Below are 18,744 nucleotides of genomic sequence, written 5' to 3' on the forward strand. Positions count from 1 at the left end.
TTTCATTCTCGTTCCTCTCTCAGGCTAAACGTGAGAGTCTGTACATTATCCATCATCCCGTTTCCGCCATGACATGTACCGCCCTCTGTCTAAAGGGGTGTGGCACTTCTCCATCCAGCCTTGTGACCACACCCGCTCCCGGCTCTGAGTTCATGCTTGATGTGACGAGTGAGTCACGTGACAAGAATTGGCCAATAGAATTGATTGTAATGCTACACACTGACAACTCTATCACTGTACTGAACAGGTAATAACTACCAATAACTATTAATAACCATTATTAATTATTTATAACTATTAATAACTGATTCTGTCCATTACAGGACATCATATCAAGTATTGTGTAACTATAAATTAGGTGGTGGAGACGGAGAACCAGGTGGCTGTGTCTTCACGTACATGTACATGTATTACTTATTTAATTACCGGTAGGTGCTAAACGGCTAAAGACTGAAGGAGATTGGGGTGGAGCAGCAGGGGGTGTGGTCAATGGAGACTGCAATATATGTATATCGCCCAATGGAGGGTGTGTTGCCGTGGCGACTGAGGGAGTCATTAATGTGATTGCCTTCTCTCCTTTCTTCCTCGGGGAAAAAGGTACAAATACAAGAACTGCTTGGCTCACATTGTAACTTTTTAGGTTTTGAATCTCCTGATATTTCAAGATGGAGCCTATTACTAGCTCTAGCTGCAGTTAAGAATGTATCAGTCTGGGACATTGCCGTCATGTGCAGTCGCGTCTCTTACAGACACAAAGGTTGCCTAGCAACATGTCCCGCCCCTTACTCCACCCTTTTAATTAGATGGTGGCCTGATAATGAAGGTACTAGAGCAATGGGGGAAGGACTTCACTAGGAACTCTGATACCTGGAGGGACACTCTGCTCCCAGTCTACTATAGGATATGTCTTACTTTACACTGGTAAAGGAAGGGATCTCTTCTCAGCTGTATGGTATTTCTCTCTCCCTCTAGTTGTCATGATCATGGGTTAACTCATGCCCTAGACCAGCGTGATGTACTGAGACTTCATTCAACCTTCTCTCTCTTTCTCCTTTCCCTCTCCTCCAATAAAGAGTCAGATTCATCCCTTGCTTACTCTCTGAAAGGTCTTTAATACTACATACATACAATACATATGTTCATATGCACATACATGTACATGCATAATGTACAGCTAGAATACTGTATAGCACTTTAATTTGGCAGATTTTTATTTTGACGATTGGCGGTTTGCAAGCAGAATCACCAATATTGAAACTGCCAATCATTAATGCACATGCTTAGTAATGCACGTGTACACAAAAATTGCCAAATAAAAAACCAACAATTGTAATTTTGTAGCTAAATTGCCAAAATAAAATGCTATACGGTAGTCCCACTCTTCTTTTATTAGATTGTGCTGAGTCTCCTGAGGACAATATTGACGCCATCACTCGCTCGCTCCAAAATAAAGACTTTGAGATTGACAAAGGTTCCATGCCCTCCCTTCTTCCTCTCCTCATATTATTAGTGTCTTTTAGATATTGCATCAGAACTACAGGTTCATGCTCACTGGATTATTGAGTTCTCGTTAAAGGTTTCGTCAAGAATAGCAAATCTAATGGTTGGGAGGGTAAGGGCCCACTCCACCATTTTAATTTCAATGTCTCTTTTTGTACAGTATCCTGATAGGTTAAGTCTTAAGGTATTACGACAGTGTCTCATGTTGATTTTTATTTGGAATAAAGTATTGAAAATGCCAGTTTTATCAATCAGTGGTGAGGAGAGAGAGGGAGAGCCAGAGAGGGAGGGACAGAGAGAGACAGACAAAGAGAGAAGTTAACATTATTACTATTTTATTTATTTTTCAGATTCGTCACTTTCTTTATTATTTAAAGTTATAACTTGTACTATTAATAATGAAATGAACGTCCTTGATGAATCATTGAAATCAGGTGTGCTATTTTTAGAACTAAATACATTATGTCACTGACCACACCCACACAGATTTATTGCGCAATATACCACCAATGGAATCATATTCAACTCTGACGTTAACAAAGGCAGCTAATCTTCAAGGTAAACACTAGTAACTGTTGCTAGGGGATAGGCATCAGCAAATACAGTAATAGGATTTCCCACAAAGAATATTATGCTGATCAAGAACTTTAAAAAATCATGAAAAATCCAATTTTGATTGAAATTCATACCAAAATCCTGTGGGAAACCCAGCTTCACTGCTAGTTATAATTATGAGTTATTAATAACTATTCATAACTAGGGTTTTTACATGGTTTGTCTAAGACGGCAGAATTGCCTGAAACATTTTATCGGGAGACTCCTCCTCGCCTGAGACCACATGTACAGGCAAACTACTCGTCATATGATCCTTACTCTCCACTTGGACTTGTGGTACCCAAAGGAATCTCCCCTCCTTGGAGGGACAGGTTTATAGAGGGACAACTGGATGTGATCCATGGAGGAATACTCACCAACGCTGTACTGAGGGATACTAAACTCAGGCAATGCAGCAAGTGAGGGAAACAAATCATTAAAACATTGTTCTTTTTTGTGGGGGGGGGGGGTAAACTATTAAGAATGCTATTTTGAGGGGAAACAATTATCTTGATCCTTTTAAAATTTTTTTATTTTTTATTTGGTACATGTAGCTGTCGCTCGTGGACTGTAGTTTCAGGAACCAGTTCTGTTGATCCTGCCACTCCCTCTTCTCTCTCGTCTCCTATACAGCAATGGAGGCATAGTTGGACTAGACACTGTCTGTGTGGTTCAATGTGGCTCCATACAAAACAATAAACAACAACAACAACAACAATAGATTTAATACGATTCAAGCCAGTCGTTATACGCAATAATTTTTTAATTATTTTTTTGTTACAATACTTTTTCAATTAATAATTTTACAACAAAAGGGGAAACAATTATGATATTATTGTGAAAAATCTAACACAAATTACACACTCAAAATGGCAAAATTAGTAAAATAATACATGTCCACCTGTACATCTCTAGTATGTACCAGCTCATTCTCTCATATTTCATTTTTTAAAAGAGCGAGCGTGTCTTCATAATTAGTTCTAAAACCTGTCTCCATGTGTCTTAGACTGGATTGCAGCGTGTGCGATAATTCTTTATATTTTTGACAAGATGACAGTAATTGTCTCAAGCTTCTCAGCAACTCCTCATCACCTCCTCCTCCCTGTCCTTCTGTCTCATTAGTTGCTCCGTGAGAAGAAGAGGAAGCAAGTATGTGTTGTACATTAGTTTTGAATAGCATTAACTGAAATGAGAGAAGGAAAGTTACTTAATAATAATTAATAATTATTCAGTCTCTCTCTCCCTTACTTTATTTTCCCTGTCTTTAGCAGCTCTCAGTTCTTCCATTGTTCCTCGTAGTGTGTCTTCACATTTGTCTGCTCTCTCAGTGTCCACACTAACAGCATTGTGTAGCTTCTGTCTAGCATCAGCCAACTGCTGTGATAGGTGTATCCTTGTATCCTGCAATGACAGGACTTCTTTCTCAAGTTGTTCTGTATGACTAGACTGTGTAGTGTAATGAGCCTGAGAAAGAGAAGTATACACGTGCATGTACACGTACATATGTGTGCTTTATATGTACTTTTAGTTCTGTTAATGTGCTATTTTCTTTCTTCAATTGTTCTATTAATTCTTTTTGTTGTGTCATTTTCATTTGTAGTCTCTCAAATTGACTTATCATCTTTTGTCCCTGCATGCATAACAAAAATCATTAAAATGATCTGGGCTAGATTTCTCTGCTCACTCTATTCATTGTAGATTGCATTTCAGTTTCCCTCTCTGTGGCCACAGTAACCCTCTCCTCTAATGCTGTCACTTTCCTCTGCAGTAAGTTCACATGGAGCTCTTTGCTCTCAAGTTGCTGTTTTGTACTTTTCAACTTTCTTTGTAGAGAATACACTGCAGACTGCTTCTCAGCTAATGTCTGTGTCTATTTGTGAGCAGAAAAATGATGATAATAAATTACCAGTATGTATCTTACTTCTAAATTGCATAATTGTTCGGCTTTTAGTAAAATTGAATCTTCAGCAAATTCTCCAGCCATTATGCTGCTAGTGGTTGCTTCCAACTTCAGTGAGGATACACATCTTTTAATGAATGATTTATACTGTGCATTTATGAGGAATTGAAGAATAAAAGGTGAAAGTAAAAATGTTTTACTAACCTTTTCTTCTTGTTTTTTCAATTGCTTCTCCAGTAATTCAATGTTGTGTAGCTGATCATTCATTTCTGATAACTTCTCTCTCTCTAGTTCTGCTTTCTCTCTTTCAAACTCTATTTCCCTTTCTTTGCTAACTAGCTGTTCTCTTAGCCCTTTAATTACTCCATCCTTATCCGTCATACCACTCCTCATTAATGACATGCTCTAAATTTAATAATAAGTAAAATCATCATTATTTGTTTAATTTTACCTCGTTAATTTCTTTTAATTTCAGTTTAATGCTGTCCTCATCAATTGATGCACATGACAATAGTCTTGCTACCATATTAACCAGGTCTGTGTACTGCAGTTGGTGCATGAGGTTATGGTGTGGTCATTGGCATAACACACTTACTTGTTGCTTTGCTTGTCTTTCATTTTTATGCAATTCATCAACTGCCTCCAACTTTACTTTTAACTCATTAGAGCTGTACATTTAATTTGCATGTATTAGTAATTGTTTAGTGTTATTGTTTACCTGTTTTGTTGACTTTTAATTTCTTCTTTTAATGCTGCTATTGTTTCCCTGCTTGTTTCTAGTCTGTCCAGAAATCCTTTTCTCTCACTCTCTGTTGTTTGAAGTTTCTCCTCCAACTCTGCTACTGTCTAAGAGAGAGAGAGAGAGGGAGGGAGGAGAGTGTAAATATCTAAAGTTGTGCGGTTCCATTTACTTTTTGCAGTGCTGGTAGCTTATTTGCATCTTCTTTTAATTTCTTAATATCAGACACTAATTTCATGATGGTCTCTCTATATTACATTGAGAATAAATGTTATCCTCATGTTCCTCCTTTTTTCTGACCTGTTAGCCTTTGAGTCCAGTTCAGCTAGTTGTGTGCTGTTGGTTAAAATGGTAATTTTCTGTTTCATTTCCTTATTTTGAAGCATTAGACTGCAAACCTACATGTATGTGGTGAGAGGTGTAAAACAAAGCTGTTCCTTTACTTTTTGCATCATTCCTTCTACATCACATTCATCTTCCACTTGTAAGCTGTCAGCTAGTTGATAGCAAATATCTTCATACTATAGAAAGAGAGGAAGGAGATAGAGCCATTACTACATTAAGTACTAACTGCTGAATCTGCTACTGTTGCTCGTTCTTCTTTCTCTTCATTTTCATTCTTGACTTGCTTCAATTTTTCCTCCAGCAATTCAAGCATCATCTCCTACAATGAAGATCCCAATGAGTAATCTTTACATATTGCACATGTATATACTTTATCTTGCAGTTGTTTTTTAATTTCTCCTATTTGTTGCTGCTTGTCGTGGGCTGTCTGTTTGCCTCTTTTATCTTCTTCTTCTTTATCACTTAATTGTTTCTTCATTGATTGCATCATGGTACTTGTTCTTGCTGCATTTTGTTGAGATACCTCTAATTCACTCTATGAATAATAACAGTAATAGTATTATACATTAGGGTCTAGGGCACACTTAGTAATAGTAATTGATATAAGCTTTCAAGAAACTGTCTAAACTGAGTTAATTGCTGTTACTTTTAATTGAAGACTTTCAGATTCTTTTCTTGCTATGGCTACTTTGGCTTGCTCCAGTTGTGTTTTAATGTTACCCAGTTGTACATTAGCAGCTGCTATATCACTGGATACTCTCTCAAGTTCTGTACGAGACTCGGTCAACTATTAATAGTGAGTATCATTAACGCCCACTCAGAATTATGTACTTACTTCTTTAATGGTTTGATTATGTTCTTTATGTAATTGATTAACTTTATCATTAATTGTAGCTATCAATGTGTCTGTATTTACATCATTAATTATTGTCGTTCCGTCGGATAGTAGTAATAACAATGATTTATAGCTCGTTAATAACTATATGGGAATAAGACAAAATATATGGTATATTATGATAAATATAATAATTTTTATATACTTTATGGTGTGCCTCTGTATCACTAGTCACACTCTTTAGTTTTGTCTTTAATTCTAAGTTTTCACCTCTACGAAGAAATGAGGGAGAGAGAGACATGAAAGAAAATAAGCTGAAATATGACACTAGCTCTAATACCTCAGTGAGCTGATTAATTTGTCCCTGTGTTCCCATTCTTGTCTTGATACACGAATAAACTCTATGGACTAGAAGAAAAAGACAATAATAATAATGTGGTGAAATTGTCTGGCAGTACCATTGTACCATGATCATACATGTAATTGGTACAGGCACTTACTCTTCTCATTGCAGTGTTAGGAGAAGGTGAATGGCCTCTAAAACTGTTTGGTGGTGATTGTATCATTGTATATCTTCCTCCTAGGCCTCCTCCTCCTATTCCAGCAACAGAAGAGCTAGGTATAGGGCCAGTTATTGTTGGTACAGTATGTGGTCTGGTGCTGCTTAGAGGTGAAGGAGAAAGGGAAGGTGAAAAGGCACTAAGGTAAGAGTTAGGTGGGAGCTCTGGAAGCTGCTGCTCTCCTCCTCCTCCGCTTGAAGGACTAGTAGAAACATCACCTCCTTTACTTGCCATCTTTACTTTGTTGTTGTGCGGTTGCTATGGTAACATGCATTAATTTTATTTTTGTTTTTTTTTTGCAAAAGTTTTGAGGTAAAAATCTGTTTGTTTTTTTCATGGGTAATTGGTTTATTAAAGGAAATATATCATCTATTTTTGTTTACCAAACGAACTGAAGTAAGCAAAGCAACTTAAAATCAAACAGGAGGAAGTAAAAACTATAAAAAAAGAGACATTGATTATGACGTCACTTCCGTTATTATGTTTTTAATTAAAAATGGCGGATGGTATGACATTTAATTTATGTATTATTTTATTTTGTTGGATTAGATGATTCTCAGAGATACCACTGCAGTTACTGTGGCTGTGATATAACACTCCGTCTGAAATGTAATGGCTGCCCTGACTTTGATCTTTGCCTTGAAGTAAATAAAACAGCTTGATTCTTTTTATGACCATTCTCTCCCTCCCTCTTTCTCTCTTTCTCTCAGTGTTTTGCTTCAGGTGCCTCTATAGGTAATCATATGCCCGATCATCCCTACCAACTAATTGTAAGAGAATAGCTAGTAGCGTTTATATTACCTACCATTTCTCAGGACGAGGGAAGCTTCCCATTGTTAACTAATGATTGGGGAGCCATTGAAGAAGTATTGTTACTAGAGGCCGTGGAACAGGACGGGTTTGGAAACTGGTAAATGTACATATTGAATTAATGATCACATGACTGTCACATGTAGGGAAGACATTGGGGCTCATGTTTTTACAAAAACGGCAAGAGGTGAGTGGATTTGTAGTTTGACCACACCCACTAATTACACTCATTCAGAAAGCAAAGATCATTATAACGAAGCTTACGTGAACAGTATAATTGGAGAAGGTAACCTACTATATAATATTAATGTTCATTTTATAGTAATTGAGGGAAGCATGAGTGACACTCTATACTTGTAATTAAATCTGGATTTATTTTATTCATTTCTGTCAGCAAGAAGACAAGTATTTTTTCAGAAATCGGCCCATTTCTTTAGATGACCATAACTCGAAAATTTCTTGTCGGAATTGGCTCAAACTTTCTGCATAGCTTAAGGACATCAATATGTATCAGAAAATGTAATAAAAATTGGGGGTGATTTTGGAGTCATTTTTCGGGAAAAACCATGGGCTATAGTACAGGGAATTTTTCAGAAATTGGCCTATTTTTTAAAGTGGCCATAACTCAAAAATTTGAAGTCAGAATCAGCTCAAACTTTCTACACAGCATAAGGACATCAATATGTATCAAAAGATGTAATAAAAATTATGGGTGATTTTGGAGCCATTTTTCGGAAAAAACCATGGGCTATAGTACAGGGAATTTTTCAGAAATTGGCCTATTTTTTAAAGTGGCCATAGCTTAAGAAATTAAAGTCAGAATCAGCTCAAACTTTCTATATAGTATAAGGATATCAATGTGTATCAGAAAATGTAATAAAAATTTGGGGTGATTTCGGAGCCATTTTTTGAAAAAAAGCATGGGCTATAGTACAGGGATTTTTTCAGAAATTGTCCTATTTTTTAAAGTTGCCATAGCTTAAGAAATTGAAGTCAGAATCAGCTCAAACTTTCTATATAGCATAAGGATATCAATGTGTAACGAAAATGTAATAAAAATTTGGGGTGATTTCTGAGCCATTTTTTGAAAAAAGCATGGGCTATAAGTACAGGGAAAATTTCAAAAATTAGCTCATTTCTTTAGATGGCCATAACTCGAAAATTTTTTGTTGGAATTGGCTCAAACTTTCTACATAGCATAAGTACATCAATATGCGTCAGAAAATGTAATAAAAATTGGGGGTGGTTTTGGAGTCATTTTTCTGAAAAAACCATGGATTATACAGGGATATTTTCAAAAATTGGCCCATTTCTTTAGATGGCCAGAATTCAAAGTTTACCTTACGGATGTATCATTATTATTGTTAGGTTTGTTGCTTCCTGATTATCATTCCAAAGTCCTGGCAGATGGAGGAGGAGAGAGTGAGTTACTCTTCTTTGCTACATGTGCATAGTTACCTCCTGTCCTGTTCCAGTTCCTCCTTCTCCTCCCTCTTTCACTCCCATGTCACTGGAGCATAACGAACAACAGGACTTAACATATGCTCCACTGAGAGATGATTTTGAAAAAGTAAGAGAAATATGGAGGACAGTTACAGAACTACTGTACCTAATCACTTGTTCCTCCCTCCTCCTCCTCCTCCAGGAATATGATAATGGTGCCGAGAGAATTATAAGTGAAGTTCCAATCCACAATGAAGAGGATAGCATTGAGAGAGGTACATGTACATGTACTACAAACTACCTCTTAATGACTTATTTACATGTTATTAACTTATTATACCTACTACTTGTAGAATTGAAGCTAGCTCATATAGACATGTACAATAAGAGGTTGGGGGAGAGGGAAAAAAGAAAATGGTAAATTAAAACAAAGTACAGCTCAGCAGAGACTAGTCCTTATTTTTTAGCTTTGCAAGGGATCATAATTTATTGGGAGGAAAGATGAGGATAAGCAGTAAGTTTTTAATAACATTATAGTGACTCTTTAATTTCTAATTATAGGTATGAAAAGGAAATATTCAAAAGAGGAGAGGTTAGATTTTGATTCTAGATGCATCCATATTTTATATCTCTTCTCCCTCTCTCTCAGAGATATTAGGAATAAATTCCGTCCGCTAGCAAGACTAATGGATAAAGATGAATACGAGAAACTAGTGGGATCATTGAAAAGTTAGTTAACCAGTAATAAGTCAATAAACTACTGGTTAATTAACTATTATTAACAGGAGAGAAGGAGTTGATTGAAAGGATACAAAGTTTAAAGGAATACAAAAGAAACGGAATAACGAAGATTGAAGGTGCATGCAATGACCCAAGAGTTACACGTGTACATGTACATGTACTTAGTGTTTGTGTTGTTCAAAATAAGTATCCCTTTAAAGATTGTTTACTTACAATGTACAGTATCAAATATTTGTTTATAGATGGAATTGAGATTGATATGTTGAAACAAGAGAAAGAGAAGGTTAGTATTAATAATAATAATTATTATTATTATTTTCAATAAATTATATTCCATTGTATATACAGGAAAATGAGCACAGGTAAGCCTCAAAATAAAAAAGCTCACAAAACAATCCTTTTGATTTGATTTAGTGAACTACCAGGTGACACTTATCAAGGTAAAACTATATACATGTATTCTCTATTCCATTATTCTCTCTGTCCCACTATTAGGTATTGCATTGCTGACACAGAAAGAAAGAAAGGTTTGTGAGAAGTTAATCTTCTTTTATCTCCACGTCTCTTTCTAGATGTGTCATTCTCTTGGTTTGCAAACGCAAGAATATTTAAATATTAAAACAGAGATATTAAAGGTAAGAGTATCATTGATACTCTCTCCATTCCTCTCTTTCCTCCCCCAGGCTGCTGGGTTAAGGTTAAAAGGGATCCCTGCCAAGCCTTCGCTTCCAAAGTCTCTCCCACGCAATACAAAATGTCACATCATCAAATACCTTCATAAAGCTGGTTTAATTAGTTAACTAACCATGCCCAAATTAATTGACTCCACCTCTCATCATGATTACCTCTCATTTTTAGACATTTTTATTTTAACATTTTATATATTGTTCAAAAGGTGTTGGTACATGTTCCCTGTCTTTACTGATTGCTAAGAATTTAAATCTTTCACCCATTTCCTCAGGACTCGTTAGCCATTGATAACTATTAATTAAACCGTAGTAAATCTAATTTAGAGTCTCTTTGTTGGTATCTTGCACGGAACTAATCAACTGGAGGTGCTTCAGGTGGCTTAGTGGCAGGCTAGTGGTTAGTTTCGGGGCCAGACCCTTCAACCCTGGGTTCAAGGGTCTGACCCTAGTGGAGTGCTCTCTTTCTTTATTAAAAGTAAAAGGCAACTTTAAGGTCCTCTCATTCCATTCTTCTCTAAAGATTTCATCATGAAAACTTTTCTGTTGTGTCTCGCTTGTCTAGTCTCTCTTGCTGCAGCTCAGATTGCACAATCTTGTTGTAAGTTTAACGTGGTAACAATGGTGATAATTAAAGAGCTCCTTCCCTCTCTCTCCAGCTGACTATCCAGACAATAAAGTATCAGTGTATCTTAGCTCTGTTAGAATTGTTGGTTGCGCCGTCCCTCCATGCAAGTTCTATAAAGGAAAAAATGCCACAGTAGCATACAACTTTAAAGCAAGTTAGTTGTAACAAACCAGAGAAAGATTAGTATTATGACAAATTATCCCTTTTTATCTTTAATAGATGCCGATATTGCTACGATGAATATAAAATTGTATGGGAAGATTGATGGTATCTGGGTTGAGTTACCAGGTGGTCTACCAGATCCCAATATTTGTCATAACATAGGTGTCAAATGCCCAATGAAGTCTGGAACTGAATATCTTGTAACTTTTAATGTCTTTGTTGATCCTAATTATCCAAGTGTAAGTAAAAACACAAGTGATTGGAGCTTATAGCTAAAGTGTGGCTATATAGCTAAATCATGTCACATACATTTTTCTTTGTTCCTCTCTAGTTGACTACACTAGCTGAAGTAAGAATGTCTGACTCTGCAGTTGAAGGTTGCTTTGCGGTTGACTTAGAGATAACAGGTTAAGTGGATCCCTCCCTCCGACTGCCGGTTGCTAAATACATTACATCTATTGTACTATTGATTTTGTTTAACTGTATCACAACCTTTTTGCTTTTTTGATCATGTTATTCATTATGATTTTGCCATGATTTTTTGCTAATAATAATAATAATAATAATAATAAGTTTCAATGTCAACGAATATCTCTCTCCACTCATTTTCCCCAATATCCTATGAATATTATTATTAAACCACATGACACCAACTAACGATGAATTAATAAATCTCGGCAATACATAAAAAAATTCATGTGCAATGAAATAATTAAAGCCTACAATTACAAATAAAATAAATTATTACCATGAGGTACATTAGTTAAAGATACATGCCAAATTGCCAATGGACATAAATGCATTGCTCAACTGGATGCTTTCACTCTCCTTCCCTTCAATATCTAACACAACAGTAAGACACAGTTATCATTAATCATTGCATTACTATTTTCACTAAACAATAAACAATAAATCTTTAGTTTTTGCTGTACTGTCAGTTGTACGATCAGGTGGCTAGTGGCCAGACCCTTCAACCTTCAACCCTGCAGGGAATTGTCTGGTAGTGCAGTCGTTCAAGTGCACCGGATGTGGGGTAGCTCTAGTGTTTTATCAAACCAACACGTGCTTTTATATTATTGATAGAATAAGGCTGTGAATATTCTAGGCTTCTAGCATAGAGAGGGGAATTTGCTCCAGCTGCTCAAAAAGCCCAGCCTGAGAGAGATGACATCTGGCATGCTGGAGAAATGTCTCCCTATTAGCAATAGCAGCGTAATCCGTGCACTGGAAGAGCAAAGTTTTATTGTTAAATAATAGTCATTAATAATGTTATGAGTCATTAATAATGTTATGAGTCATGAATAATGTAGAACACGTGTTGTTTTGATAAAATACTACCCCACATCCAGTAGTACAGAACTTTGCAGGTTGTAGTCCACCATACCCTTCCCCGCAGGGTTGAAGGGTCTGGCCCCTAGACTACTGAGCTAGTGGTGATGCTCTCTCTCTTTATAAAGTGAAAGGCAACTTTAACCTCTCATTCCATTCCCCTCTTCTCTCTGATTTCATCATGAAGACTTTTCTATTGTGCCTCGCTTGTCTAGTCTCTCTTGCTGCAGCTCAGATTGCACAATCTTGTTGTAAGTCTAACGTTAGTGATGCACCGATACACATTTTTCAAAACCGATATTAACCAGCCGATTATTTTGTGCAAATTGCATTAACATGGTACTTTTATGAAAATGTTTTTAAGAATAAAAATAGTCAATTGTTATCCTTAAAAGCAATCATTGATTAGTGTCATTAATATTTATAGTAGGTTCTTTTTTTTAAAAACAGCAGCATCTCTGTTTACTGTGTACTCAAACTGTTTTTAATGTTATTTTGTGGGAGTGGTTATTATTTTTATTAAAAATTGTTATACTTATCAACAGTTCTTATATCGGTAACTCTTTTTGGCTATACCGATATCAACCAATTTTGATAAAAATGGGCCGATACTGATATTTGTATTGGTATCAGTGGATCACTATCTAACATGTTACCAATGGTGATAAAGACTGAGCTCTTTCCCTCTCTCTAGCTGACCATCCAGACAGTAAAGTATCAGTGTATCTTAGCTCTGTTAGAATTGTTGGTTGTGCCACCCCTCCATGCAAGTTCTATAAAGGAAGAAATCACACAGTAGCATACAACTTTAAAGCAAGTTAGTTGTAGCAAACCAGAGAAAAATTAGTATTATGACAAATAATCCCTCTCCATCTTTAATAGATGCTGATATTGATACAATGAATATAGCATGGTATGGGAAGGTTGTTGGTATCTGGGTTGAGTTACCAGGTGCCCTATCAGATCCCAATATTTGTAATAACATAGGTGTCAAATGCCCAATGAAGTCTGGAACCGAATATACTGTAGTTTATGGTGTCTTTGTTGATCCTAATTATCCGAGTGTAAGTAAAAACAAAAATGAGTGGAACTTATAGCTATAAATCATGTCACATACATTTTTCTTTGTTCCTCTCTAGTTGACTACACTAGCTGAAGCAAGGATGTCTGACTCTGCAGTTGAAGGTTGCTTTGCAGTTGAATTAGAGATAACAGGTTAAGTGGATCTCTCCCTCTGACTGTTGCTAAATACATTACATCTATTGTACTATTGATTTTGTTTAACTGTATCACAACCTTTTTGCTTTTTTGATCATGTTTTTCATTATGATTTTGCCATGATTTTTTGCTAACAATAATAATAATAACAATAGTGACAATAAATTTCAGTCATGCCCATGCAGCATTCATGACGATAAATAAAAGTTATTAATAATGATTGAGGATTAAAGTTCATTGAATATGCTATTACTGTTGCTTCCAGGCCCACAATCTTCGTGTGGCAAACATGTTGATTTGAGTAATTTGGGTCATTTTTGACCATTAGACTATTAAAAAGAGGACATAAAATACAAAAAAATAATTCAAAAAATGATTACTTTGGTAGATGAAGGTGTTCCAGCTGGTATTCCACTCCTGAAGACAAAAGAGCATCCGCCAGTAGCAGCTGATGTAGTACTTGTGTCTTTGAAGAGTTGAAGGAGTGTGCTTAAGAAATGAGCCACACCTTGACCTCTGAGAGAGAGAGAGAGAGAGAGATACAGTGTGATCAAAGGATTAATGGTGACAGTTGACTTACTTTAGCTGATAGTGATAATGGTTCTACAGCAGTTTTGACTTCAGGAGCTGAAGTGAAAGAGAAAGAGAGTTGATAAAATAAAATAACACTCATTTGTACTTTGTAGCACAGTCAATGATGAGTTATCATTGATTAGATTTAAAATTGACTGACTGTTGTCATTGAATGTTAGCAGATCTGATCTAGCCTACAGTGTACAGGTGATAATAATAACAATTGACTAAAATCATGTTATTCTTTCCAAAAGCTACTAATTTGAATTCACTCAAAATTTATATTTCAATTGTACATGGCATAAGGACATCAATACATGTAGATCAGACATAAAAGCAAATCCCTGCTTGAGCCAATTCTAATTAACTTTTGATTTCTGAAATGAGCTCTAGCTTAATTCTCTTACTTGGCTTCTTCTTCTAATAAATTCATCTCTCTCCAGTTTTTAGGCGGATTTACAATTATGATGCTAGTCCTGACGTTATATACGTTGACGCAGGAGTTGAATCTGGTTCAACCATAGATATTGTAGTCTATAATATCTATGGTTCAACTCTAATGTAAAGCATGCGTGAAAAGGTTAAATCGCCTACGCTTTAGATTAAAAATTGACGTTACGTTGGCCCAGCGTAATATTGTGAATCCACCTTTTCTCTTCTCTTCTTTGCTTCAATTTGAGAGTCATCATCACCTTCTTCTCCTTCTCTAAACTCAAAATCTCTCTCCATCTCTAAAACATGTCAAGCAAAGTTTCCAACCCGGTCCTCTTTGGAGCAAAATGACTTGATCTAAAGAACCCATTCTTGAGATAAAGACCATCTTCACACCATAGATAATACAAACACACAAATCACCCTCTGCGTCTGAAAATTATTATCATTAAAAATATACATTTACTTTATTATGCCTAATAAGAATCTGTCTTTGATATTTCTTAAATCAGCTTTATAATCATCAGCTAACTGCTTCCCACACAAGATAATACTATTAGTCATTGTGATCTTAAAGACACAGTACATTTATACATGAGCAACTTACATGTATAGTTTATTTATTCAGTGAACTCTTGGTGACACTTATCAAGGTAAAACTATATACATGTATTCTCTATTCCATTATTCTCTGTGTCCCACTATTAGGTATTGCATTGCTGACACAGAAAGAAAGAAAAGTTTGTGAGAAGTTAATCTTCTTTTATCTCCACGTCTCTTTCTAGATGTGTCATTCTCTTGGAATATCTTTATGTTACTGTATGTGTAATCATGTAAAGAGTCTCTATTTCAAATTTGGTCTGATTCTATCACCACAGGAAGAGTTTTTCGAAAGTTTGCTTTTTTCAAGCATGAAACACCAATTTTAAAATTTAATTTTTAATTTACAGCTTTTTGGAAAGCCTCAATATTTTTAATCCCTTTCTTAAAGGTGCTTTATTAAATTAAAACCTATCTTTAGGGGAGCATGAAGAGCCTAATAAGATTCTTATATGGGACACTTGTATGGCTTCCTGCATAACATAGAATCTAATTTTTCCTTTAGGTAGCACCCTTAAAAGGAATCCCTGCCTAAGCCTTCGTTCCCAAAGTCTCTCCCTCGCAATACAAAATGTCACATCATCAAATACCTTCATAAAGCTGGTTTAATTAGTTAACTAACCACACCCAAATTAATTGACTCCACCTCTCATCATGATTACCTCTCATTTTTAGACATTTTTATTTTAACATTTTCTATATCATTGAAAAGGTGTTGGTACATGTTTCCCGTCTTTACTGATTGCTAAGAATTTAAATCTTTCACCCATTTCCTCAGGACTCGTTAGCCATTGATAACTATTTATTAAACCTCTCGCTACTTCAGGCTCCGCCTTCTCTAATAACACCTAGCAACAGTTGCCATAACAACAAGCATAACCAAGGTAACATACATCGAGTCTCTGTCTGATTCCCATCTGGTGTAGGAATTGGTTTTGTGTCACAGGGCCATGAGGGACACACCCTAATATTATAGATAAAGTTATGTAATTGTATTAGGTGATGTTAAATATAAATAATAAGGTTACAATAAAGTGTGTACATACACACCCAGTGGTTAACATGATACTTGTGACTATCATTCTATCAAATGATACCAATGCACTAACACACACAAACAGATAGACACTAACTATGCTTAATATAGCCACACCTAATGTAGCCAGACTGTACATAGTTTGATAGTTACCTTGTGATTTTATGATTTGTATTAAATGGCTGAAGTTCACGTCAGCTGTAAGGTCAACGCCACCAGGAGAAGAGAGGACGTCAACTTGCCTGTGACCACTGTAACCCTAACCAACCAATAACTATTATTATTATTATTATCTTTATTAAGTTACTCTAAAAGTGAAATCTTTTATTTCCACGTCTCCATAGTCGGCAATTAGGGCTCCCCCTCCATTAGTCTTCACACGTCTTGATATCTCCTCAATGATTAATAAACCATCAGGACACACCTCAACCTCCTTGTACCTGCCACCTAGTAACTACAAGAAAAAATATACATAAAAATACACTCCTACTCTCTTACTTGTGTATATGCCAGTGAAGCTGGTGTGGGATTTGGTGATTTGACAAATTTCAAGGATCTATTTACAAACATTATATACACGACACATTAGCATCTATTTACTTTGTTTCAGTTTCAATATCAACAAATATCTCTCTCCACTCATTTTCCCCAATATCCTATGAATAGGCAATTAATGAACCACACGACACCCACTAACGATGAATTGATGAATCGGCAGTACATCAAAAAACTCGTGAGCAATGAAATAATTAAAGCCTACAATTACAAATAAATAAATAAATAAAAATAAATAACAATTACCATGGGGTACATTAGTTAGAGATGAATGCCAATGGACATTAATACCATTGCTCAACTGGATGCTTTCACTCTCCTTCCCTTCAATATCTAATACAAGAGTAAGACACAGTTATTGTTATCAATAACATATGGTTATTATTAATCACTGCATTACTATTTTCACTAAACAATAAATCATATTGTTAACATGTCTCCCGGTTAACATCATCAGCATAACACTGACTATACCATGTTGTTGTTGTTGTTGTTGTTGTTGTGATAAATCTGTTAGAGTCTCTCTTTGTTGGTGTCTCATGGTTGGACTGGCTTCTATCAAATGAATAACAAGTGATGGTAAAATGTCCTTTAACTGAGCAAACACCTAATAAAGAGAGGGAAAAAAGAGGAGACATAAGATAATTTTCTCTTCTCTCTCCCTCTATCTGTCTCTCTCCCCCTCACTCTTATCATATCTTTCATCATGGATCCTCTCCCCGGTCCTAGCTCTATCAAATGACATGGCGAAGGTCTCCCTTGTACCATCCAATCAGCCACCACCCACACACCTAGTAACTACCATAATGTAACATCTAAAACCACACCCCTACCCCTTTACCTCTCCAAAGACTTGAGATATTTCTGGCGAAGTCACAAAATCTCCTTCACGTCCCAGTATGCCCTGCCCACCTTTCATATAATAACCCTGTAGTGTAGAGTGGAGGGAAGGTTTACAAATAATTAATAGATAATTACTGTGACTGGGTTTAACAAGCATTCCCTCATGTATCGTGCTACAGTCATTGGTCCTGTTGCCTATAAGGAAGGAGTGAAATCATCATTATTAAATATTTTAATAACCTTAATGAGGTTGTAAATACGTGATGAGGAGCTCCCACTACAGTAACATCCTCTACTGCTTGTCAAAATTCTTCCTATGGTATTTCTATAGAATAAATAGTGTCTTCCAAAAGCAGCAACACTCATTTTGACTTATAGATTACACGTGGGTGGGCGTGGATAAACTTGTTTTTATTTAATTTGCTATTCTTGCACTGCCATCATTGAAACCAGACTGACAACACGTGACACTGAATTGTTTGCTTTTTGCTGTACTGTTAGTCTCGCCAGTCAGCTCAGTGGTACGATCAGGTGGCTAGTGGTGTGCTATCTATCTCTCTCTTTATAAAGTAAAAAGCAACTTTAACCTCTCATTCCATTCTTCTCTCCTCTAAAGATTTCATCATGAAGACTTTTCTGTTGTGTCTCGCTTGTCTAGTCTCTCTTGCTGCAGCTCAGATTGCACAATCTTGTTGTAAGTCTAACGTGTTAACAATGGTGATAATTAAAGAGCTCTTTCCCTCTCTCTCCAGCTGACCATCCAGACAATAAAATAACAGTGGATCCTAGCTCTGTTAAAATTGGTGGTTGCACCGCCCCTCCATGCAAGTTCTATAAAGGAAAAAATGGCACAGTGTCATTCAACTTTAAAGCAAGTTAGTTTTAACAAACCAGAGAAAAATTAGTATTATGACAAATTATCCCTCTCCATCTTTAATAGATGCCGATATTGCTACTATGAACGTCGCATTGTATGGAAAGATTGCTGGTATTTGGGTTGAGTTACCAGGTGGCCTACCAGACCCCAATATTTGTAATAACAAGAATGTAACATGCCCAATGAAGTCTGGAACCGAATATAGTCCAGTTATTAATGTCTTTGTTAATCCTAAATATCCAAGTGTAAGTAAAACAAGAATTATAGCTAAAATGTGGCTGTATATATACATGTAGCTAAATCATATCAAAGACATTTTTCTCTGTTCCTCTCTAGAT

At 36.0% G+C, this 18,744-nt stretch overlaps 7 protein-coding genes across 10 annotated transcripts in view; 4 read left to right on the forward strand and 3 right to left on the reverse strand.

Moving 5' to 3' along the window:
- The first annotated feature begins 18 nt into the window (after positions 1 to 18).
- On the forward strand, positions 19 to 2,964 carry LOC109582672 (uncharacterized). The gene is made up of 13 exons (XM_019997523.1): positions 19 to 247; positions 324 to 379; positions 433 to 597; positions 641 to 757; positions 804 to 921; positions 973 to 1,106; positions 1,394 to 1,471; positions 1,521 to 1,612; positions 1,661 to 1,757; positions 1,851 to 1,934; positions 1,987 to 2,058; positions 2,261 to 2,513; positions 2,649 to 2,964. Exons 1-13 carry the CDS (start codon positions 69 to 71, stop codon positions 2,791 to 2,793), a joined length of 1,590 nt encoding a protein of 529 aa, XP_019853082.1. The 5' UTR covers positions 19 to 68; the 3' UTR covers positions 2,794 to 2,964.
- LOC105313013 (coiled-coil domain-containing protein 170-like) lies at positions 2,881 to 6,750 on the reverse strand. The gene is made up of 19 exons (XM_019997522.1): positions 6,414 to 6,750; positions 6,254 to 6,321; positions 6,119 to 6,185; positions 5,914 to 6,057; positions 5,725 to 5,865; positions 5,449 to 5,613; positions 5,305 to 5,397; positions 5,177 to 5,254; positions 5,034 to 5,131; positions 4,906 to 4,981; positions 4,713 to 4,840; positions 4,590 to 4,662; positions 4,446 to 4,538; positions 4,199 to 4,399; positions 4,016 to 4,141; positions 3,779 to 3,964; positions 3,617 to 3,724; positions 3,343 to 3,558; positions 2,881 to 3,277 (listed from the first exon to the last, which is right to left on the reverse strand). Exons 1-19 carry the CDS (start codon positions 6,705 to 6,707, stop codon positions 3,029 to 3,031), a joined length of 2,604 nt encoding a protein of 867 aa, XP_019853081.1. The 5' UTR covers positions 6,708 to 6,750; the 3' UTR covers positions 2,881 to 3,028.
- Positions 6,751 to 6,945: 195 nt separating this feature from the next.
- On the forward strand, positions 6,946 to 10,419 carry LOC100635357 (transcriptional adapter 2-beta-like). The gene is made up of 20 exons (XM_019997526.1): positions 6,946 to 6,979; positions 7,023 to 7,117; positions 7,184 to 7,243; positions 7,289 to 7,383; positions 7,430 to 7,470; positions 7,519 to 7,569; positions 8,652 to 8,705; positions 8,759 to 8,853; positions 8,929 to 9,001; positions 9,080 to 9,143; positions 9,194 to 9,240; positions 9,288 to 9,318; positions 9,376 to 9,455; positions 9,512 to 9,583; positions 9,710 to 9,750; positions 9,816 to 9,829; positions 9,882 to 9,907; positions 9,963 to 9,994; positions 10,040 to 10,102; positions 10,151 to 10,419. The coding sequence occupies exons 1-20, from the start codon at positions 6,970 to 6,972 to the stop codon at positions 10,265 to 10,267; spliced, it is 1,161 nt and encodes a 386-aa protein (XP_019853085.1). The 5' UTR covers positions 6,946 to 6,969; the 3' UTR covers positions 10,268 to 10,419.
- Positions 10,420 to 10,490: 71 nt separating this feature from the next.
- Positions 10,491 to 11,503, forward strand: LOC109582673 (uncharacterized). Of its 2 annotated transcripts, XM_019997527.1 has the most exons (5): positions 10,491 to 10,631; positions 10,677 to 10,754; positions 10,813 to 10,935; positions 11,001 to 11,182; positions 11,275 to 11,503. In XM_019997527.1, the coding sequence occupies exons 2-5, from the start codon at positions 10,685 to 10,687 to the stop codon at positions 11,353 to 11,355; spliced, it is 456 nt and encodes a 151-aa protein (XP_019853086.1). In that variant the 5' UTR covers positions 10,491 to 10,631; positions 10,677 to 10,684; the 3' UTR covers positions 11,356 to 11,503. The 2 variants fall into 2 exon arrangements, with proteins under 2 accessions (XP_019853086.1, XP_019853087.1); XM_019997528.1 differs by lacking the exon at positions 10,491 to 10,631 and having other exon boundaries at positions 10,646 to 10,754.
- A 922-nt stretch (positions 11,504 to 12,425) lies between these two features.
- On the forward strand, positions 12,426 to 18,738 carry LOC105313014 (epididymal secretory protein E1-like). 3 transcript variants are annotated; one of them, XM_019997514.1, is made up of 4 exons: positions 17,954 to 18,098; positions 18,146 to 18,223; positions 18,282 to 18,404; positions 18,470 to 18,738. In XM_019997514.1, the coding sequence occupies exons 2-4, from the start codon at positions 18,154 to 18,156 to the stop codon at positions 18,700 to 18,702; spliced, it is 426 nt and encodes a 141-aa protein (XP_019853073.1). In that variant the 5' UTR covers positions 17,954 to 18,098; positions 18,146 to 18,153; the 3' UTR covers positions 18,703 to 18,738. The 3 variants fall into 3 exon arrangements, with proteins under 3 accessions (XP_019853074.1, XP_019853073.1, XP_011404408.1); XM_019997515.1 differs by lacking the exons at positions 17,954 to 18,098; positions 18,146 to 18,223; positions 18,282 to 18,404 and adding exons at positions 12,426 to 12,523; positions 12,967 to 13,089; XM_011406106.2 differs by lacking the exon at positions 17,954 to 18,098 and having other exon boundaries at positions 18,105 to 18,223.
- LOC105313015 (claspin-like) overlaps positions 13,535 to 18,744 on the reverse strand; it is a 9,986-nt gene continuing 4,776 nt past the window's right edge. Inside the window, exons 16-17 of the mRNA XM_019997512.1 lie at positions 13,871 to 14,006; positions 13,535 to 13,819 (exon numbers count right to left, since the gene is read on the reverse strand). Coding sequence (XP_019853071.1) covers positions 13,815 to 13,819; positions 13,871 to 14,006 — 141 coding nt within the window. The 3' untranslated portion in view covers positions 13,535 to 13,814. The remainder of the gene's footprint in view (positions 13,820 to 13,870; positions 14,007 to 18,744) is intronic.
- Positions 15,774 to 17,914, reverse strand: LOC100635486 (protein arginine methyltransferase NDUFAF7, mitochondrial-like). The gene is made up of 13 exons (XM_003387124.3): positions 17,770 to 17,914; positions 17,665 to 17,724; positions 17,528 to 17,614; positions 17,374 to 17,484; positions 17,161 to 17,293; positions 16,933 to 17,019; positions 16,829 to 16,887; positions 16,732 to 16,787; positions 16,630 to 16,687; positions 16,439 to 16,585; positions 16,285 to 16,390; positions 15,989 to 16,059; positions 15,774 to 15,943 (listed from the first exon to the last, which is right to left on the reverse strand). Exons 1-13 carry the CDS (start codon positions 17,893 to 17,895, stop codon positions 15,797 to 15,799), a joined length of 1,248 nt encoding a protein of 415 aa, XP_003387172.1. The 5' UTR covers positions 17,896 to 17,914; the 3' UTR covers positions 15,774 to 15,796.

This window comes from Amphimedon queenslandica, unplaced genomic scaffold, assembly GCF_000090795.2.
Source record: "Amphimedon queenslandica unplaced genomic scaffold, v1.1 AMPQUscaffold_13365, whole genome shotgun sequence".
In the NCBI taxonomy this organism is placed as follows: Eukaryota; Metazoa; Porifera; class Demospongiae; order Haplosclerida; family Niphatidae; genus Amphimedon; species Amphimedon queenslandica.

Coding starts and splice junctions, on each gene's coding strand:
- LOC109582672 (XM_019997523.1), top strand. CDS start 69: ATGACATGTACCGCCCTCTGTCTAAAGGGGTGTGGCACTTCTCCATCC. Junction 248..323: donor TCTATCACTGTACTGAACAG/GTAATAACTACC, acceptor TGTCCATTACAG/GACATCATATCAAGTATTGT. Junction 598..640: donor TTTCTTCCTCGGGGAAAAAG/GTACAAATACAA, acceptor GTAACTTTTTAG/GTTTTGAATCTCCTGATATT.
- LOC105313013 (XM_019997522.1), bottom strand. CDS start 6,707: ATGGCAAGTAAAGGAGGTGATGTTTCTACTAGTCCTTCAAGCGGAGGA. Junction 5,614..5,724: donor CTGAAAGTCTTCAATTAAAA/GTAACAGCAATT, acceptor TATTATTCATAG/AGTGAATTAGAGGTATCTCA. Junction 4,982..5,033: donor CTGGACTCAAAGGCTAACAG/GTCAGAAAAAAG, acceptor AATGTAATATAG/AGAGACCATCATGAAATTAG.
- LOC100635357 (XM_019997526.1), top strand. Junction 8,854..8,928: donor TGAGAGATGATTTTGAAAAA/GTAAGAGAAATA, acceptor CTCCTCCTCCAG/GAATATGATAATGGTGCCGA. Junction 9,144..9,193: donor GAGAGGGAAAAAAGAAAATG/GTAAATTAAAAC, acceptor CTTATTTTTTAG/CTTTGCAAGGGATCATAATT.
- LOC109582673 (XM_019997527.1), top strand. CDS start 10,685: ATGAAAACTTTTCTGTTGTGTCTCGCTTGTCTAGTCTCTCTTGCTGCA. Junction 10,936..11,000: donor AGCATACAACTTTAAAGCAA/GTTAGTTGTAAC, acceptor TATCTTTAATAG/ATGCCGATATTGCTACGATG. Junction 11,183..11,274: donor TTGATCCTAATTATCCAAGT/GTAAGTAAAAAC, acceptor GTTCCTCTCTAG/TTGACTACACTAGCTGAAGT.
- LOC105313014 (XM_019997515.1), top strand. CDS start 12,454: ATGAAGACTTTTCTATTGTGCCTCGCTTGTCTAGTCTCTCTTGCTGCA. Junction 12,524..12,966: donor TCAGATTGCACAATCTTGTT/GTAAGTCTAACG, acceptor CCCTCTCTCTAG/CTGACCATCCAGACAGTAAA. Junction 13,090..18,469: donor AGCATACAACTTTAAAGCAA/GTTAGTTGTAGC, acceptor CATCTTTAATAG/ATGCCGATATTGCTACTATG.
- LOC100635486 (XM_003387124.3), bottom strand. CDS start 17,895: ATGAGTGTTGCTGCTTTTGGAAGACACTATTTATTCTATAGAAATACC. Junction 17,294..17,373: donor TGATGAAAGATATGATAAGA/GTGAGGGGGAGA, acceptor TCTCTTTATTAG/GTGTTTGCTCAGTTAAAGGA. Junction 16,391..16,438: donor TAAAAGATTTCACTTTTAGA/GTAACTTAATAA, acceptor TTGGTTGGTTAG/GGTTACAGTGGTCACAGGCA.